Source organism: Festucalex cinctus, chromosome 11 (assembly GCF_051991245.1).
Source record: "Festucalex cinctus isolate MCC-2025b chromosome 11, RoL_Fcin_1.0, whole genome shotgun sequence".
Lineage (NCBI taxonomy): Eukaryota > Metazoa > Chordata > Actinopteri > Syngnathiformes > Syngnathidae > Festucalex > Festucalex cinctus.
In genome coordinates, this window is record NC_135421.1 from 15061587 (window position 1) to 15078083 (window position 16497).

A 16497-nucleotide genomic window follows, 5' to 3' on the forward strand; every position below is an offset into this window, starting at 1 on the left:
GAAAAATGAAGTCAAGCAACGTGTCAAGTGCGCGCGTGCAGACAGGAAGTGAGACACAAAAGTGTTTGTTGGCATTTCCTGTTGCGGCGCCGCCCGTCGCACGTGATGAAAAGATGAAAGGTATCACGCGGGAAGGAAGCCACAAATATAGCCCGGCTCACTTCTTGTTTACTTTCTGCTACTTCCTCTTCACTTCCTGATGCAACTCTGAAATTGAGGAAAATGTTGATAAACCATTTTGGAACTCAAATCAGATGTTTGCAAATGTCTTCTTCAAAAATCAGAAAGGCCCGCTTTTATGGATGACTCCAGCAAAAAAAAAAAAAAAAAAGTCAAGTGAAACTAAAGCTGCGAGCAGCTATAAAGGGCCCTCGCAGCCCGGGCCACGTTGGGGTACTTGCACGTTGGTGGACTGGCACATTGGAAGCAGAATTTCTTTGAAAATGGCATGATAAACCATTACGTGGATTTTTTTTTTGTTTTTTTTTTGCCAGGTGTGATGAGTGTGTCAAGCTCAATGGGTTTTGGTGATTATTAAGATCTGCAAAAATCAGCGTCTTTTTTTATTTTTAGGCAGTGAGTTCCCCTGATTGGTATTTTTTGCAAATGTACATATACACATCGTCGCTCGTACTCATTGCACAATGTTGCTTTTATTGTCCGTAGAGGCGATAAAAAAAAAAGAAACTAAATAAAAAAGTACATATATTTGGATCGGTCTGATGCCAGTGAAGATATTGAGTGGTGGAAAGTAAAATAATATTCATAAATGACTTAGTTATCACACTTACAATGAGTTTGCGATTTTTGTAAAAATACCGTAAGTGAGGCTTTTTTTTTTTTTTTTTTGCCTCAAGGACTAGGTGGCGCTGTATTTATAACTGAATTTTGTCATAGAGATAACTTCAGGCCTTGACGATAAACATACATGTCAAGTTTGGGATTTTTTGGAGCATGTACTGGGGAGTTATCAAGCATATCCTTTTTCATTGCGAAACAAAAATTTTGATGCCCCGCCCTCATCATATAGTATTTCGAAAAGTCAAGATTTTTCCCCCTGTCGTTGGCTCAGGTCTTGACATGGTCCAGGTCAAGTCTTAACTCAGTCGGATGAAACGTGGAGAAGAAGTGGGCAAAAGTATGCCCCCTGTAAATGTGCAAAAATCATCAAAAATGGGACATTCAAAAATTCGTAGCTCACTTCCTGTTAATTTTAGCATATGGGTCCAAGAGACTTTTATGTAGGTCTTGGGCTCCCTCATACACCTAAAAATATTCGTCGTTCTTGCTTAAACGTACAACCGGGGCTGCTTCGTTAAAAATTTCTAGGGGGCGCTATTGATTCTATTTTTTAAAAAATAGCACAATCGACGATAAAATATTGCTCATTGTACCAGGGCAGATGTGTGTGCCAAGTTTCATGAGTTTCTGTGCATGTTTAGACCCTCAAAACTGGCGTTGTTTTCTTGGCGAACAGCGCTTAGCCACACCCACAGCAATTCGCGAAAACTCACAAACTTCGTGTTGTGACACCGTGAAGGCCGAAACCCTCATCTGAGCAAATATGAGGTAGGTCCAGTTAACGTGTTTGGAGAAAAACGTAGAAGAAAATTCGTAAGAAAAAAAATTGCCACTAGGTGGCGCTATCAGTTAGATGAAATATAAGTTAGTAGATGTCTTTAGGGCTGGACTCTCATCAAATGTGTGAAATTTTGAGAAGATAGGATCATCTCGGTCAAGTTAATGCAGCTTTTATTTTCACGAAAAATCTTCAGACTTTGCGTCACCGTAGCGGCCACGCCCTTTGGCGAAAAGTGACAATATTCGGTGTGGGGCATGATCAACATCTTAAGGCTTTTCTGACCAATTTTCAACTGGATCCCTTCAATGAGCTCAGCACAGTAGCTAAAAACGTAAAGTATGACATTTATTGTAACCACTAGGTGGCGCTATATGTATAACTGAATTTTATCATATAGATGTTTTCAGGCCGTGACTATTACGTTGCCTGAGAAGTTTGAGATTTTTTGGAGCTTGAACATGGGAGTTATTAAGCATTTGCTCTTTCTGGACAAATGAAATTTTAAAGGCAATATTTGATGCCCCGCCCCCGTCATATAGTATTTCAAAAAGGCAAGACTTTTTGCCCAGTTGTTCTCTCAGGTCTTGAGATGATAAATGCCAAGTTTGATGTGAATTGGATGAAAAATGTTTGCAAAGGGGGAAAAAGCATGACCACAGTGAATGTGCCAAAATAGGCCAAAATTGGACATTAAAAAATTCATAGCTCACTTCCTGTACATTTTAGCTACATGGTCCCAATAGACTTTTTTTGTGCGTCTCGGGGTGCTACACATGCCTGCCAATTTTCGTTCCTCTAGCTTAAACGTGCCGGGCTTGGTTTTTATTTTTCTACGCTAGGGGGCGCTATAGAGTCGCGTTGTTATAACGACTTCATAATATCAAATTTTTCGCCGGACCTGAGGAGTGTGCAAAGTTCGGTGAGTTTTCGTGAATATTTAGGTACCCAAAATCGCGATTGTTTGCGGAGAATAAATAAATAATAATAATAATAATAATAATAATAATAATAATAATAATAATAATAATAATAATAATTTTTACAAAAACAATAGGGACCTCGCAGCGGTCGCTGCTCGGGCCCTAATAATAATAATTTTTACAAAAACAATAGGGACCTCGCAGCGGTCGCTGCTTGGGCCCTAATAATAATAATAATTTTTACAAAAACAATAGGGACCTCGCAGCGGTCGCTGCTCGGGCCCTAATAATAATAATAATAATAATTTTTACAAAAACAATAGGGACCTCGCAGCGGTCGCTGCTCGGGCCCTAATAATTCTTACAAAAACAAGAGGGACCTCGCAGCGGTCGCTGCTCGGGCCCTAATAATAATAATCCGATCGAAAAACAATAGGGACCTCGCAGCGGTAGCTGCTCGGGCCCTAATAATAATAATAATAATTTTTACAAAAACAATAGGGACCTCGCAGCTCGGGCCCTAACAAATCATGGATTAATTGTCACAAAACAAGTTGTGCATTGTCTAAGCAACAACGTTGTCCCGCCCACTCCTGATTTCAAACGTCATCGCGCGCAACTGGCTTGTCACTAATGGTATGCGATACAGCTAATTTTGGTATCAATCCCATAACAAGTAAATACAGGGCCAGTATCGCCGATATCGATATTTTTTTTTTATAAATTGGTAAATATATTTTTTTAATTAAGGTCGCTGTGTCATTGACTTGCTTATTTACAATCAAATGTCAACCTTTATGTGTTTTGTGTTGTTTTCTTTTTACCATGGAGGCAGTATTGTGACCCATTTTGGGCTTTTTGATGTTTCTGACATTTCAAAATAAGATACTGCCTACTGGCTACACAAAGGACAAAATTAGGACAATGTTTATTGATAAATACAAAATACTTAAATAACTTTTTTAACATTCTTAACTCATTCACTCCTTCGCTCTTGGCCGTTTTACTGGATTTTGATTGATTTTGCAAGACCCACAGAATACTGTGTTCTATTGCTATCAAAACAAGAAACCTACCAAAAGAATTATTAGACCCTCTTCTTTCATCAGGGAAAAAAAATGTATATTTTTATCTGCTGCCACCTGCTGGCCATTTTTTTTTTTTAAATTACTACCACTTTTTTCACCCGTTCTATGCAGATGAGAGGCTGCGTCAAAGCCTTCTGTATGCTCTAGCTAGTATATATATATATATATATATATATATATATATATATATATATATATATATATATATATATATATATAAATAAAAAGAAACGTATAAATACGTCTTTGGGACATTTAATATATTTAAAATTTAACGTATTTATACGTTTTTGGGAGCAAATCAGTTAAACAAAGTGCACAAAATGATCATGAAAATTAAACAAATATTAAGTTTATCATATACTGTTCATAAACTACAAAAAAACAAAAAATATATAGTCTGCCTTCATAACCGCAACAGTGCATAAAATAGCCAAATTGAAACTAAACCACTAGATCAATATTTTTAGTGCCAATATTGACTCGATATCGACAATATTGATATTTGGATCCATCCATCCACCTCTAGTCACAATGAGGTCACGTGATGATGTCACATGCAAACACACAGAACGCCAAATGTGTGTTCAATTAGTCACTCAAAATCATCAGTCAGCCCTGCAGGAGGTCACCACCTCAAAAGATGTTTTACATCTTGGATTCATCAAAAAAAAAAAACAAAAAAAAAACACGATGACACACATACACACATTCACACACACTGACAGTGTCCTGATGGTAGCAATTAGCAGACGTTATCATGGCCTGGAGACATTACAAGCTGTTCACACATAAGCCCCCCCCCCCCCCCCCCCCCCCCCCCCCCCCTCCCCCCCAGCCCCACAAATTCCCTCTCCCTCCGCCAAGTGACATGTGACTCCATCATATACATCACTCAAGAAATATTTACACTTTTTTTTTATGAATGACCTAAATTCACTCTATATACAGTATATTTGTGTGCACGTGAAGGAGGAAGTTGCCCCAGAAACATAGCCATATATGGTCAGACATAGCACACACGGGCTTATCACCGGTCTGGATCTGATCAGACTAATCAGCTAGTCAAATAGATACCAAAAGCTAGCTATTAGCATTCCTTAGATAACACACAGTTTTAATGTCCTGTTGATGCTTGTTGTTAGCGTCGTGTGGCTAATGTGAGTGTTAACTTGCACTATAAATGCTGCGCTTCACAAGGTCAGTTGATGCTAGTAGCCAGGATGATGATGCTAGCCCCTATGCATACGAGTATCTAGTTAGTAGTTAGCTACGGGTTTATACAAAAGGATGGCTACTAAGGATGCCGGCCGGCGCATTCCAGAAGGTCGGAAGCGTCCCGCCGGGACGTCTCCCCCTTCAAAGCATTCCTATCAAACGTCAACAAGAAACCATGGCCGCCAAACGCACTATAGAGGCTACTTTGGCTTTGTTTTCTGTCTGCGACGATGACTTGTAAAGGTTTGCGGCGATGCTAGTTGTTAGCGTCATGTTGCTAATACGAGTGTTAGCTTGCGCTGTTAATGCTGCTCTAAACAAGGGTAAGTTGATGCTAGTAGCTAGCATGATGATGCTAGCTCCTATGCATACGAGTAGCTAGTTAGCAGTTAGCTTCAGGTTGATGCTGACAAAAGGATGGCTATAAGGATGCCGGCCGGCGCATTCCAGAAGGTCGGAAGCTTCCCGCCGGGACGTCTCCCCCTTCAAAACATTCCCATCAAACGTCAACAAAAAACATGGCCGCCAGGCGCACTATAGAGGCTACTTTGGCTTTGTTTTCTGTCTGCAACGATACTAGTTGGCACATGTGCCAATGTGTATGTGCTTGTGCATCAGTTTGCTTGTTCATGTGAGAATGTGTGTGTGAAAGGAAGGGGGGGGGCGTGTGTGTTGGGAGGGGGTTTCATCCTGAATTTTATCTTTTGGCGGTTGTGACTTGCTATCTCTCACCACATAAACACACGTGCAAGCACACGCGCACGCTTGTAACGGTCATTTGAGCACTTCCATCAGTTTCTTCTTCTTCTGTGGTGAATTTGGTCAGACTTTGCTCATTCAAAACACCAAAAACATGTTTTTCGTATGTCTTGCTTTCAAGACATTTGTCGTCCACACAAGCTGCAAATAAGCCCAAAATCTCGAAAATGTCGGCCATATTTGCTCTCTGTTGGCAAAGCAGCTTGATGGCGCCACCGTCTGGTCTTGCAAGGAAACCAATGTGCATGGACGGAAGCCGCATTTGCGGCCATCTAGCCGAGCGGGTTGTAAGTACACTCGTATCTCAAGACAAAAAAAAATAAAAATAAATGGTCGAGTGGCCGCTCATAACTTGAAAGTGGAGGTGCGGGTATTTCAAGGCGCTGCCCGCCGCATGTGTTTCAAGATGCGATTCTGGCCCGGGACCGCAACGGATTAGCTTAGCGTAACGTTGCACACTGACACATTTTTGTGTCTAAATCATGAATGACTTTAACATGTGACACTATTTATGAAAAAAAGTCATGTTAAAAAAAAGTATGTTTTCAAAATGCAGAAAATATTTTAAGTATATTTCTGGAAAAAAAAAAAGTTCAATATTTCTTGTCCTGTGATTGTCTGACAACCAGTTGAAGTCTGGCATGAAGCCACTTGCTGGATCGACTTCAGAAACGTTGAAAAGTTAAAAATCAAAACAGCACACTTCTACTTCAAAACAAAACATACATGATTGACTTTACAGTATTTTATTATTATTATTATTATTTTGTTACAAATTGAAGTTGTTGGATTAATTTTGTAGTTGTCGATGTCCTGCCGTTGGTCGAGAGCATGCGTTTTAGTCCCTCACGTCCTCACACAGGAAAGTGATATGCCGCACTATCTACACTAAAAAGACCTCGTTTCCATGTGCGGACGTGTTTGAGTCATGCTACATCAGCACCTTCTTCACTGTGTGGGGCAACACGTGTGAAACACTTGAACAAACATGCATGCAAGCGTGGGAAATGCTGCCAAAGGATAAAACGCAGGAAACGCGTATAAGCGCCCAAAAACGCTACATCAAAAACATTTTGTATAGCGATTATTGTCACTAGAGGGGGTTAGCAAGTTGAGGCTGAGGTGGGGTACATGATTCTAATAATAATAAAAAGGAATGAGAGGAAAACCATTTCATTGGCAGTAAATTCACATGACGACACGCATCCTCCTGTGTTGTTTAAGCTAACCAGCATCCTCAAACTGACAACTAGTATCCTCCAACAAGTACCAGCCTCACCGGGCTAGCCACTAGCATCCTCCTGCTAACAACAAGCACCGGCCATCACGGAAACAAGTAGCATCCTTAGGCTACCAACGTGCAGCCTAAAGCTGACAGCCAACCGGTGTCACCCCAGCGGGCTAGCTACAGGAATTAGCATGCTAACATCTAGCCTCCTCTTGTCTGTTAGGCTAATAACAAACATCCTTAAGCTAACTGGCTTTCTTGGACTTACAGTACAATACATTTGCTAACAACTAGCATCAGCAGGCAATCGAAAACAACTTATTTATATAAGAAATAGCTGTTTACGATTCCATTTCTATCAATCGAACACAAAATGGTTTTGTGCGCGTGTTTGCGGCAGCAGTCCCCCCATGGTCACGTTGGCAGAGAAGTGCCGGCCAGAGGCAGGAAGATTCACTTCCTGCCCGGCACAATGGTGCTTGTTCCACAGGAAGTGATGTCATCACAATCAAGGACTCGGCTACAGGAAGAGACAAATGAGCTCCAGGTGGAGGAATGGAACCGTCACTTGCCTTCAGTGCTGGTTGTCGCGGGTTCGCTCCTCCGCCTGGGAGACCCCATGTAGCTTGCATGAAGTAAGAGAGGTAAGGACAAGTAAGGAAGAGACGAATGAATGTGGGTCAATTGAGCGTGCGTGCCCTCGGCTGGGTTAGCAGTTAGCGTAGCGTAAAAGTCACTTTTTCATGGGGGGATTCATTTGCAAGGTCGACTTTGGCATCTTACAGAAACGGAAAATGTTGAAATTAGGCCCGATATCAAAACTGTCAAACTCAAGGCCCACGACATCATTTCTGATGGCCCATAAAAGCAAATCGTGTATCGACTTCTAGTTTCTTACCATTTTTAAAAAAAAATATATTTTAAAAAGTTGTACATTAAGAAGTTTAAAAGAAAAATAAAAGTACAGTACAGTATTAAAGCTATCGAAAAGTTGCATATTTGTAGCCTGGAAAGCCACGCCCACTTTCCTGAAAGTGGGTGTGGAAAGGCTGCCATTGACCGTAATTAATTAAATTTGTTTATTTGCTGTGACGTATTCTTCGTTGAGCAATGTCACTCTTCGGCGCAGGAACGAAAGTTCGTCCTCTTCCTCGTAACATTCACAATCAAGTTTCTACCGCAACGACGACATAAATCATTTATCGCCACTCTCTCCATGTCATATTTCAACTAAAATTGTAAATTAAAAAGATATTCCTGAAAAGGTTGTGCATTTGAAAAACAATTTTAACAAATTGTACTTCTAAAAAAGAATAGCATGTTGTTAAAAGTCATATTTGAAAGTTATATTAAAAAAATATTGTAAATAAATAGATACATTGAAAAAGTTACACATCCACCCGTGTGTCTAGTTTTCACAATGTTGTTGTGACAAATGCACAAATTCTTTCTGTTTGGTTGTGCTTGTAACCCCAAGCGCACACGCACACACACCCCTCAGAGCACACCATAAAAGAAAAAAGTCAAGATGACTTTTGCTTCTTTCAGATAACAAGATGTCAAAACATTTGCTAGCTTGATGCTAACCAGAGCGCATAGTTTGCATACTGGACGCATGAATACTTACGCGCTAACGCACGCAAAAGAATGACTAGCTTCCTCAACTAACATCCTCAAGCTGTTGACTGGCTGGTCTGGCTCAGATCACAAACTAGCATCACCAGGCTAACTAGCCCAATCCTGATGCAAGCTAGCGTGCATCTTGAGGCTAAAAACACAACAAAACATCCTTCAACTAATTGCTAGCTTGTTCAGGCTGACAACTAGCATGTTCATGCTATTACTAGCCACCTAAACTAAGCAGCTATCATCACCGTGATCATAACTCGCATCCCCACGCTAAGCAAGCAGCATCACTTAGATGTCAACAACAATAATGTGTATAAACCTGCCAATGTGGGATAAACACTTTTGACCGCGCTTTGTCATTCGAACGTACTGCAAAGTCATTAAAACAAATTGGGCAAATGTAACGTATGCCAAATGCTAAAATAACACCCCCCGCATAATGCTACTGAATAATGCCAAAAATGATGCATATGCAAGCCCTGAGGTTATTATGGGAATTTAAAAAAAAATGTTTTTAGCATTTAGCCTATATTTACTTTTACCAATATGTTCAAGATGCATTCAAAATGTTCAAACAACTTTGCAGTACGTTCAAATGACTTTTTCAATACATTCGTCCCCCCCCCCCCATAATACCACGGGGTAATGCCAAAATGACACATATGTATATCAATACCCTGTGCCATCATGGGAAAAAAATGCTATGTACATATGTACCAATATGTTTGAAATACTATATCAATACATTTGAACAACTTTTCAGTACGTTGGAACAACATAGCTCAGTCAAAATGGTTTGTACTCCACATTGGTAGTTTTCCACGCTTCCGTATAAGTAAACACAAGCGCACTTGTACGCGCTCGCGTTTGTAAAGGATGCAACACGTTTCCATGGCTACCAAACCGGTCAAGGACACGGGAGGGAAGCGTGACAGGATGTCAGGGGTCGCCACTTCCTGTTTGGGTTCAAGCGCCAAATTGCTGTCAACCAATCGGAGCGTGGGCCAAAGGCACTTCCTGTCTGTTTGATGCAAATGAGCGTTTGAAGGCCGATGTTGTTTTTCAAGTCACAACAGCTGGCGTGACCAGAGATGTTGCCATGGTGACACAGCCAACGTATGATTCCACACTACTGACGCATTCCTCGTTCACAATTTGTTTTGTCACAAAACGCTAGAGTTTTGTTTTCATCTGCTCAAACACACACAAAAAAACCGCCAGCAGTACAAAACATTGCTGTACCTAATGTATTGTCCCATCTTCGGCTTTTTCTCTGCCTTGGGCGTAGGCAAGCGAGCTTTTTGGCGCATTAGCGCCACCAACTGATCTTTTCCTCTCACTGCAGGAAAGTCAACGTGAACTGACGGTGTGCGGATGTTGTGAAGGTTGCCGGCAACTTGTCGCCATCTACAGGTGAGGATCTGAAGTACACTATCATTAGAGAAAACACAAAAAAACACGAAATCCCCCCAAAAATATTACATACTCAACACCTGGAATGTTAAAAACATGTCAACATACATTTATATGTAGAAATAATAATTAAAAAAAAAAACTTGAAAATGCAGTACGTGCAAGAAATGTCATGTAAATTAAAACAGAAAAAGGTTAAACTCTAACTCTAAAACATGTGCAACACAAAAACTAAAATGTACAGTATTTAACATAAAAACAAACTCATTAGCCGCTCTTGTTAGCTGCTCCGGCTAAATCCTGCTCACTCAGTCTTTTGGTGTCGCTTGCCGGGCTTCACATTATGGAAGACCAAAACTGTCAAAATTCTAAATAAATAAATGACTAAAAGTGAAAATAAAAATGGATGTAAAAAATGTAATTCGAAAATGCGTCATCTAGTGGTCCAATTATTACACACTATCTTTTAGCAGTTAGCACACATGGTTAAATATGGAGAAACAAAACTGCCAAAATTCAAAATAAATGACTAAATAAATAAAATGACTAAAAGTGAAAATAAAAAATGGATATAAAAAAAATATAATTAGAAAATTATATCCAAAAAAAGTATATATGGTATATATGGTGCTCATTGGATAAAATGACTATTTGTGGGCGGGACTTCCTGTTTGTCACACAAGTAGGTCAACGGCAGCTTCAATTGGCCACAAGAAAACACTCCTGCGCCATCATCTCACATGATGTACAAATTTTATTCAAACATTTCAAAATATGAAGCGAGACCACACACAGACACGCATTCCTCATCCAATCACAGTAGCTGGTGTCCAGCAATGATGTCACCATCCAAACATGTACTCCAATGCCTTGGAGACGAAGCCGTCGTCTTTCCTGGGTGTGTGTGTATCGCTCACCACCTGCACACACACACGCAGTCATCATGCGGTGGCGTTGCATCACCACGGCGTGCTGTTATTTGCAAGAGTACCTGGTAGTCGTTGGTGGTGTCCCTGTAGGTGGCGCTAAGTGGTCTGATGGCCGAGCGTGGCGTGCAGGGGAGGGCGGAGCTGGTCAGAGGGGAGGCGGCCACCTCGCCGCCATCCATCACGCTCTAGTGTGCAAAACAAACACGCAAAAGGTCACCTCAAAACATTAGACACTATATTGTGTCATAAAAATTTGAATAATCAGCTTTTCAAATTTATAACATCATGTTCATTTTCATGTTCAGGTTTTCACCAGTTTTACAAAAAAAACCTGCAAAGTTCAACTTTCAATGATGTGAACAGGAAAAGTTACATTTGCAACGCTTCAAAACAAACCCATCTCTCATCGGCTTGCCCATTTTTCAAAATGGCGCATGCCCAATTTGCGATTACCGGCCCGGCCCGATACTTGTGACCACGCCCACGGCAATCACAACAAACTCATACATGGAGATTAAATGATTATTATTTTTTTTCCCGGGGTCAACGTGATTACAATTATTAGTGGACAAGGAGGCCGGGAGCCGATATTCGTTTGCAGTAAAAAGAAAAATATTTCCGTCATTTTGAATACAAAAACATTTCGATTGGTTTCAATGCTTTGAAGCATGTTTAGTAAACAGATTTTCAGATTTGCATCGTTTTTTTTTTTTTCTTATCGATCTTGTCAAATTGTAAATAAATAAAATAATTAAATAAATAAATAATACATAAATAAAAAAGGGCAGGGAGCAACAAACAATTCAATAGCTCCTGAACGTTTGCTACAGTAAAAAAAAAAAAAAAAAAAAAAAAAAATTGTTCTGCTTCGTTTGAACTTGTAGCAAAAACAAAAAGTGTTCCCAGCGAGTTCCCAGGCATCTCTTCCAAAGTCAACTGAAAATATGACAAAATCTACAATTACCAATTTTGACATGATCCGTTATGGATTGGCAGGAAAAAAAAAAAAGAAAAAAAGAAAAAAGGCCAATGCCACTATGGTAAATATTGGCGCGACTAATCGGTCCACCTGTGATGGAACGAGCCGACACTAACGACTTGAGGCTAACTGTCTGTGACCATGCGCGTTAGTGCCACCGCGTCATTACAACATCCTCTTCTGACCATCAAACTTGGCCACGATTTATTTAAAAGATTCTCAGCAGTCGCAGGCACGCGCTGACCTTGTCGATGCACGGTTTGACGCCCACCATGATGGTGTCGCCGAACACTTTGCCGTTTTTGGACAAGGCATTTCGAGCCTGAAGTCTCGACTGATACTGGAGATGCATCCAGTTGCCGGGAGACGCCATCTACACAAACACACGCATGCATGATTGTTGACCTCAAGTGACCCTTCCAACGTGCATGCGTGTGCGTCTTACCGTGTGTTTGAGGATGTTTCCATACTGAGCAAACTGCAGCAGGATGTAGGAGGCGGAGGCTGGAGGGAAGCTGACACGCCACAACACAAACGCACACGCGTGAGTACGCGCAAACAGAAGTGATAAATCGAGGGTGTCTAAACCCGGTCCTCGAGGGCCACTCTTTTCAGTGTTTCCCTCCTCCAACACACCTGATTCAGATGATGGTGATTGGGCTTGTGCGGAGCTTGCTGATGAGCTGCTCATTTCAATCAAGTGTGACTTGAGGGCCGGAGTTGCGCATCCCTCAACTATTTTGTGAGTCAGTGCTGAATGCTTGAGGAGTTTTTGGTTGAAAATGTTGGGAAAAGTGTGAATTTTTGGAATAGAAAATAATAGCCCGAAAGGTGTGCATCTTTGGAATGTGTTCCATTTGGAATGATGTAAATCGGATGAATGAGGTGGAAGTAGATGCATGTCAAAACAAACGGAATTTTGGTGTGTGACGATGACATTTTTGGCAATTGGCATGTTGTAAATCGTTGGCAAGGTGGATTAAAATGTTTCAAATGGGGACAAATTGTGTGAGTCTGTTTAGTTGAACGTGTCATTGGGAATGAACAGGCATATAATTATATTTTTTGGTGGGAATTGTAGTGGCGAAAATGTTGAATTTTCCCAAATTGAAAATTGAATGTTTTAAATTTCAAATGGCAACAATGATGTGAGTCAGTGCTGAATGCTTGAGGAGTTTTTAGTTGAAAATGTTGGGAAAAGTGTGAATTTTTGGAATGGAAAATAATAACCCGAAAGGTGTGCATCTTTGGAATGTGTTCCATTTGGAATGATGTCAATCGGATGAATGACGTGGAAGTAGATGCATGTCAAAACAAACAAACTTTGCAAGTTATCGTGTCAATTTATCAGACCCGAAGACGGTGACCCAGGTCTGGTCCAGAAGGTCTTCAGAGGACAGCGCTTCACCCTGACTGTAGAACGGGTCCACTTGAGCGGGCGACAGGCAGAGCTGCTGCACACCTGAAAACATCATTGCTCATGTGACGTCATCGCCTGATGATGATGATGATGACGATGACGATGACGTTGTACCTGAAGTGGACGCGTGGCGTGCCGACACCGGCGACTGCATGCTGAGGAAAGACTGCGGGCGCACATGCACGAATGAGCACAAAACTACTGCGATGAGAGGGAAACCGCATTCTGCTTGGCCGCCTACCTGTCTGTGCGCGCTGAGGGGCGTCGCCACGGTAACCGGCCCGTCGTGGATGCTGCGCACCGGCGGGGCACTGCTCTTGTTCTTTGGAGTGGGCACCACCGGATGCGGGCTCGAGCCTCCTGCGCCACACACACACACACACACACTATCGTCACAATACTCGTACGCACGCTCACAGGCTTTTTCTCCCACGCACCTTTGAGCAAGGTGCTGTCCATCACGCTGAAGGGGCGGGGCTGGGGACTGGTGGGCACGGGCAGGTCACCCATCAGGAAGCCCGGCAGGAACTGAGCGCCGTGGGCGGCCTTGGGGGAGGTTGGCGAGCCCAGAGTCATGGGTTCCGATCCCACTGTGAGGACGCACACAATTTCCGCTCACTTTCGCTTTTCCGTCCGCGGATCTCACACATGTAAGTGCCCACATAGTGTCTGGCCAATAGCAAACCAGCTAAGGGAGAGCGAGCGCCAATAGTTTTCACGTCAATTCACGTAGCGCACGTCATGGTTAAACCACTTAGCTGAACATTATTATCTGATTACAGAAAATAAAGTTGCTAACGTTAATCTGTGCTAAATTAACCATCGCCAAACCATTTAGCCAAACACTACCAAAAATGTATTATGTAAAGCTAATATTGCTACAGCTAATCTGTGCCAACTATGGCCAAATTAGCTTAAAAATATCGTCAATTATTTACATGCTGCCAACACTAATTTGCGCTAACAATTTAGCTGAACATAATAATACATAAACAATCAGATACTAATGTTGCTAATGCTAACGGCCAAGCGGCTTAGAAGAATATTAAATATATTTTCTGAAGCTAATCTTGCTAATGCACATCGGTGTCTCCCACAGCCATACAATATAGCCTAACACAAATCTAATCATTGCTAACGCTAACCTGCACCAACACACTGCAGCTCTGCTTACCTTGTGGCTTTGATAGTACGTGCTGTGCGGTTAAACCAGTGCTTCTCAAATAGTGGGGCCGGGCTCCCCGGGGGCGCGTTTGACCTCGGGGAACATGCTTATTTATTTATTTTTTTACTATCCTAGAATAAAGTGCAATTGCGCCTCCACTAAATTAGGGGGCAGTTGCGCTCTCATTATTGGCAGAGTGTACGCAGGGAGCATTCGCTCGGTGGTGGAGGCATTTTGTTTGCACTAAGCATGTGCGCTTTGCACACAGCAAAAAATAAATAAAAATAAAAATTCAGCACTAATCATTTTATGCATTTTCGTCTTGCAGGTTAAAGTTTTTGTTTTTGTTTTTTTCAAATATTGTGCTCCTGTTTTAATGCATTATTATTTATTGATTTTATTTATTTTTCCGTATCATATGGTTTTACATGGTCAGTCAAAAAAATGTTATAGTTTAATTAAGGATTTAATTTTATTTTTGAATTTCAGATGCACTTTAAATCTTTTCTGTTAGTTAATAAAGCTATTCTTTGTTGTAAGTTGGTCCATATTTCTTTCTTATTTATTGTCTTTTACGTTATTAAGGATACAGTGTTATGCAGAGGTGTGCTTATAACAATTTTATATACTGATACTATTTATAGTCGCTTGGGGGGGCGGGTGAGATGTTTTCTTCTTACTGGGGTGGGGTGCATGACAGAAAATAATTGAGAAGCACTGGGTTAAACTAAGTCTGCAATTCTTGGTCCTTTGGGATACGTTGACGAAATCGTCCCACAAAGATGTTAATAAGACGCCTGGGAACTCTTAAATTGTGACAAAAACTGCATAATGTCTCCTTGAAGCTAACCAACTACGAGTAAGAAAAATAAGGATAAGAATGAATGCGCACATGCGCAGTGGGTTTATTCTTACTGAAGGTGGGCTTACCTTGGACGTCCATCGCGCTTTTGTAAACTTTGGTTTGCTTGTTTTTTGGCCGCGGATTTCAAATGTCGGGAAGTGACGCCGGGCTAACGCCGAGCTAACACAACTAGCGGCGCGCTAAAAAACAAAACAAAAAACGTGCCAAAGCGCCGGACGTGACGAGCTTTTTGGGGGTCTGATCAATGACACCGAAACGTACGAAAGGGGCCTCAATCCAAATGTGTGACGAGTCCAAATGGATCGGAGTAGAACGGTTGTGGCGGTTCGGCGTAGCGTGACGTTGCCGTTTGTATTCTTTGCCTGTGTTCTCGCACACACTCGGAAGTAATGTAGTTAAGCTGCATTCGTGAAAAGTGGGAAGTCGGATGTTTCCACTGATCAGGCAAAATGTGCTGGGGTGCGCGGATGGCGGTTGGTTGGCGGGGTGGCCACATTCTTTTTTTTTAACAAGTGGACGATATGTGTTGCTTTGAAGACCCCCTTTTTATTTTATAAAAAAAAAAAAAAGTTAGAAAAGATGCGCCCAAGCACCCAGTGCGGTCTGTTTATCTACCAAGGCTCCATAACAACGACTCAACATCTTGAAACACCTCTGTTTTGAAACGAAAGTGTATTAGTTTTAAATCTATAAATATTTCTATGAATTTTAAATAAATTAAAAAATATTTGGTAATACCGGTTTGGCGAAAATAGAGATCGTTTTTTTTTTTTTTTTTTTAATGCAAGTGAACGTCTCAAACGACTCACCGGAAAAACATCGTCTCTCCACTTCTGTCAAATCAACTCAATAAAGTAAAATGTCACGAACGTAACAGGAGAACATTTTTGATTTGGTAGTCAATAGAAAAAAATCTTCGTGAATAAATACATTAAAAAAAACACAATTATACGTTATTCTGCTGGTTATCTCAATATCTCTGTTCTTGGCAAACTATCTTTTTATATTGAAACGCATTGGACGGAAATGAAGCTCATGGCGACTAACTTGATACCGGCGAGATCCGTATCCGTATGCTGAACAGGATCTTCACAGCTTCAAGAATAACTTTTTTTTTTTAAAACATTTTTAAAGTTGCACTCTTCAGCAGCCATAAAGCTCCAACTTGGGTAACCATTCTTCGCCACGTTTTCTGTAAAATGGCATAAAAACATCTCTTCTCTGAATTAAAAAGACGCTTAAAAAGACTAGGAAGCCGCGAAGCTAGTTAGCTAGCTCAATTAGGTGCCTTGATGTCCACAC

The 16497-nt window shown here is 41.2% G+C and overlaps 2 protein-coding genes across 5 annotated transcripts in view; one reads left to right on the forward strand and one right to left on the reverse strand.

Moving 5' to 3' along the window:
- Positions 1 to 7351: 7351 nt before the first annotated feature.
- The window catches only part of dnajc10 (DnaJ (Hsp40) homolog, subfamily C, member 10), a 30016-nt gene continuing 20870 nt past the window's right edge, over positions 7352 to 16497 (forward strand). Inside the window, exons 1-2 of one of the 3 annotated variants that reach the window (XM_077536749.1) lie at positions 7352 to 7439; positions 9770 to 9837. The gene's annotated coding sequence lies outside the window, so the exon portion shown is untranslated. Of the gene's footprint in view, positions 7440 to 9471; positions 9541 to 9769; positions 9838 to 15983; positions 16365 to 16497 lie in introns of those variants that run through there. The other 2 variants (XM_077536748.1, XM_077536747.1) reach the window with 2 other exon arrangements.
- Positions 10574 to 15596, reverse strand: nup35 (nucleoporin 35). 2 transcript variants are annotated; one of them, XM_077536750.1, is made up of 9 exons: positions 15261 to 15596; positions 13603 to 13755; positions 13407 to 13525; positions 13280 to 13331; positions 13099 to 13207; positions 12191 to 12260; positions 11990 to 12118; positions 10829 to 10951; positions 10574 to 10757 (listed from the first exon to the last, which is right to left on the reverse strand). In XM_077536750.1, exons 1-9 carry the CDS (start codon positions 15271 to 15273, stop codon positions 10680 to 10682), a joined length of 846 nt encoding a protein of 281 aa, XP_077392876.1. In that variant the 5' UTR covers positions 15274 to 15596; the 3' UTR covers positions 10574 to 10679. The 2 variants fall into 2 exon arrangements, with proteins under 2 accessions (XP_077392876.1, XP_077392877.1); XM_077536751.1 differs by lacking the exon at positions 11990 to 12118.

What these genes read in the sequence shown, in the direction of transcription:
- nup35 (XM_077536750.1), bottom strand. An exon ending in CCCTCAGCGCGCACAGACAG is followed by an intron (nt 13,332 to 13,406) that starts GTAGGCGGCCAA and finishes GTGCGCCCGCAG; the next exon opens with TCTTTCCTCAGCATGCAGTC. An exon ending in ACACCACCAACGACTACCAG is followed by an intron (nt 10,758 to 10,828) that starts GTACTCTTGCAA and finishes GTGTGTGTGCAG; the next exon opens with GTGGTGAGCGATACACACAC.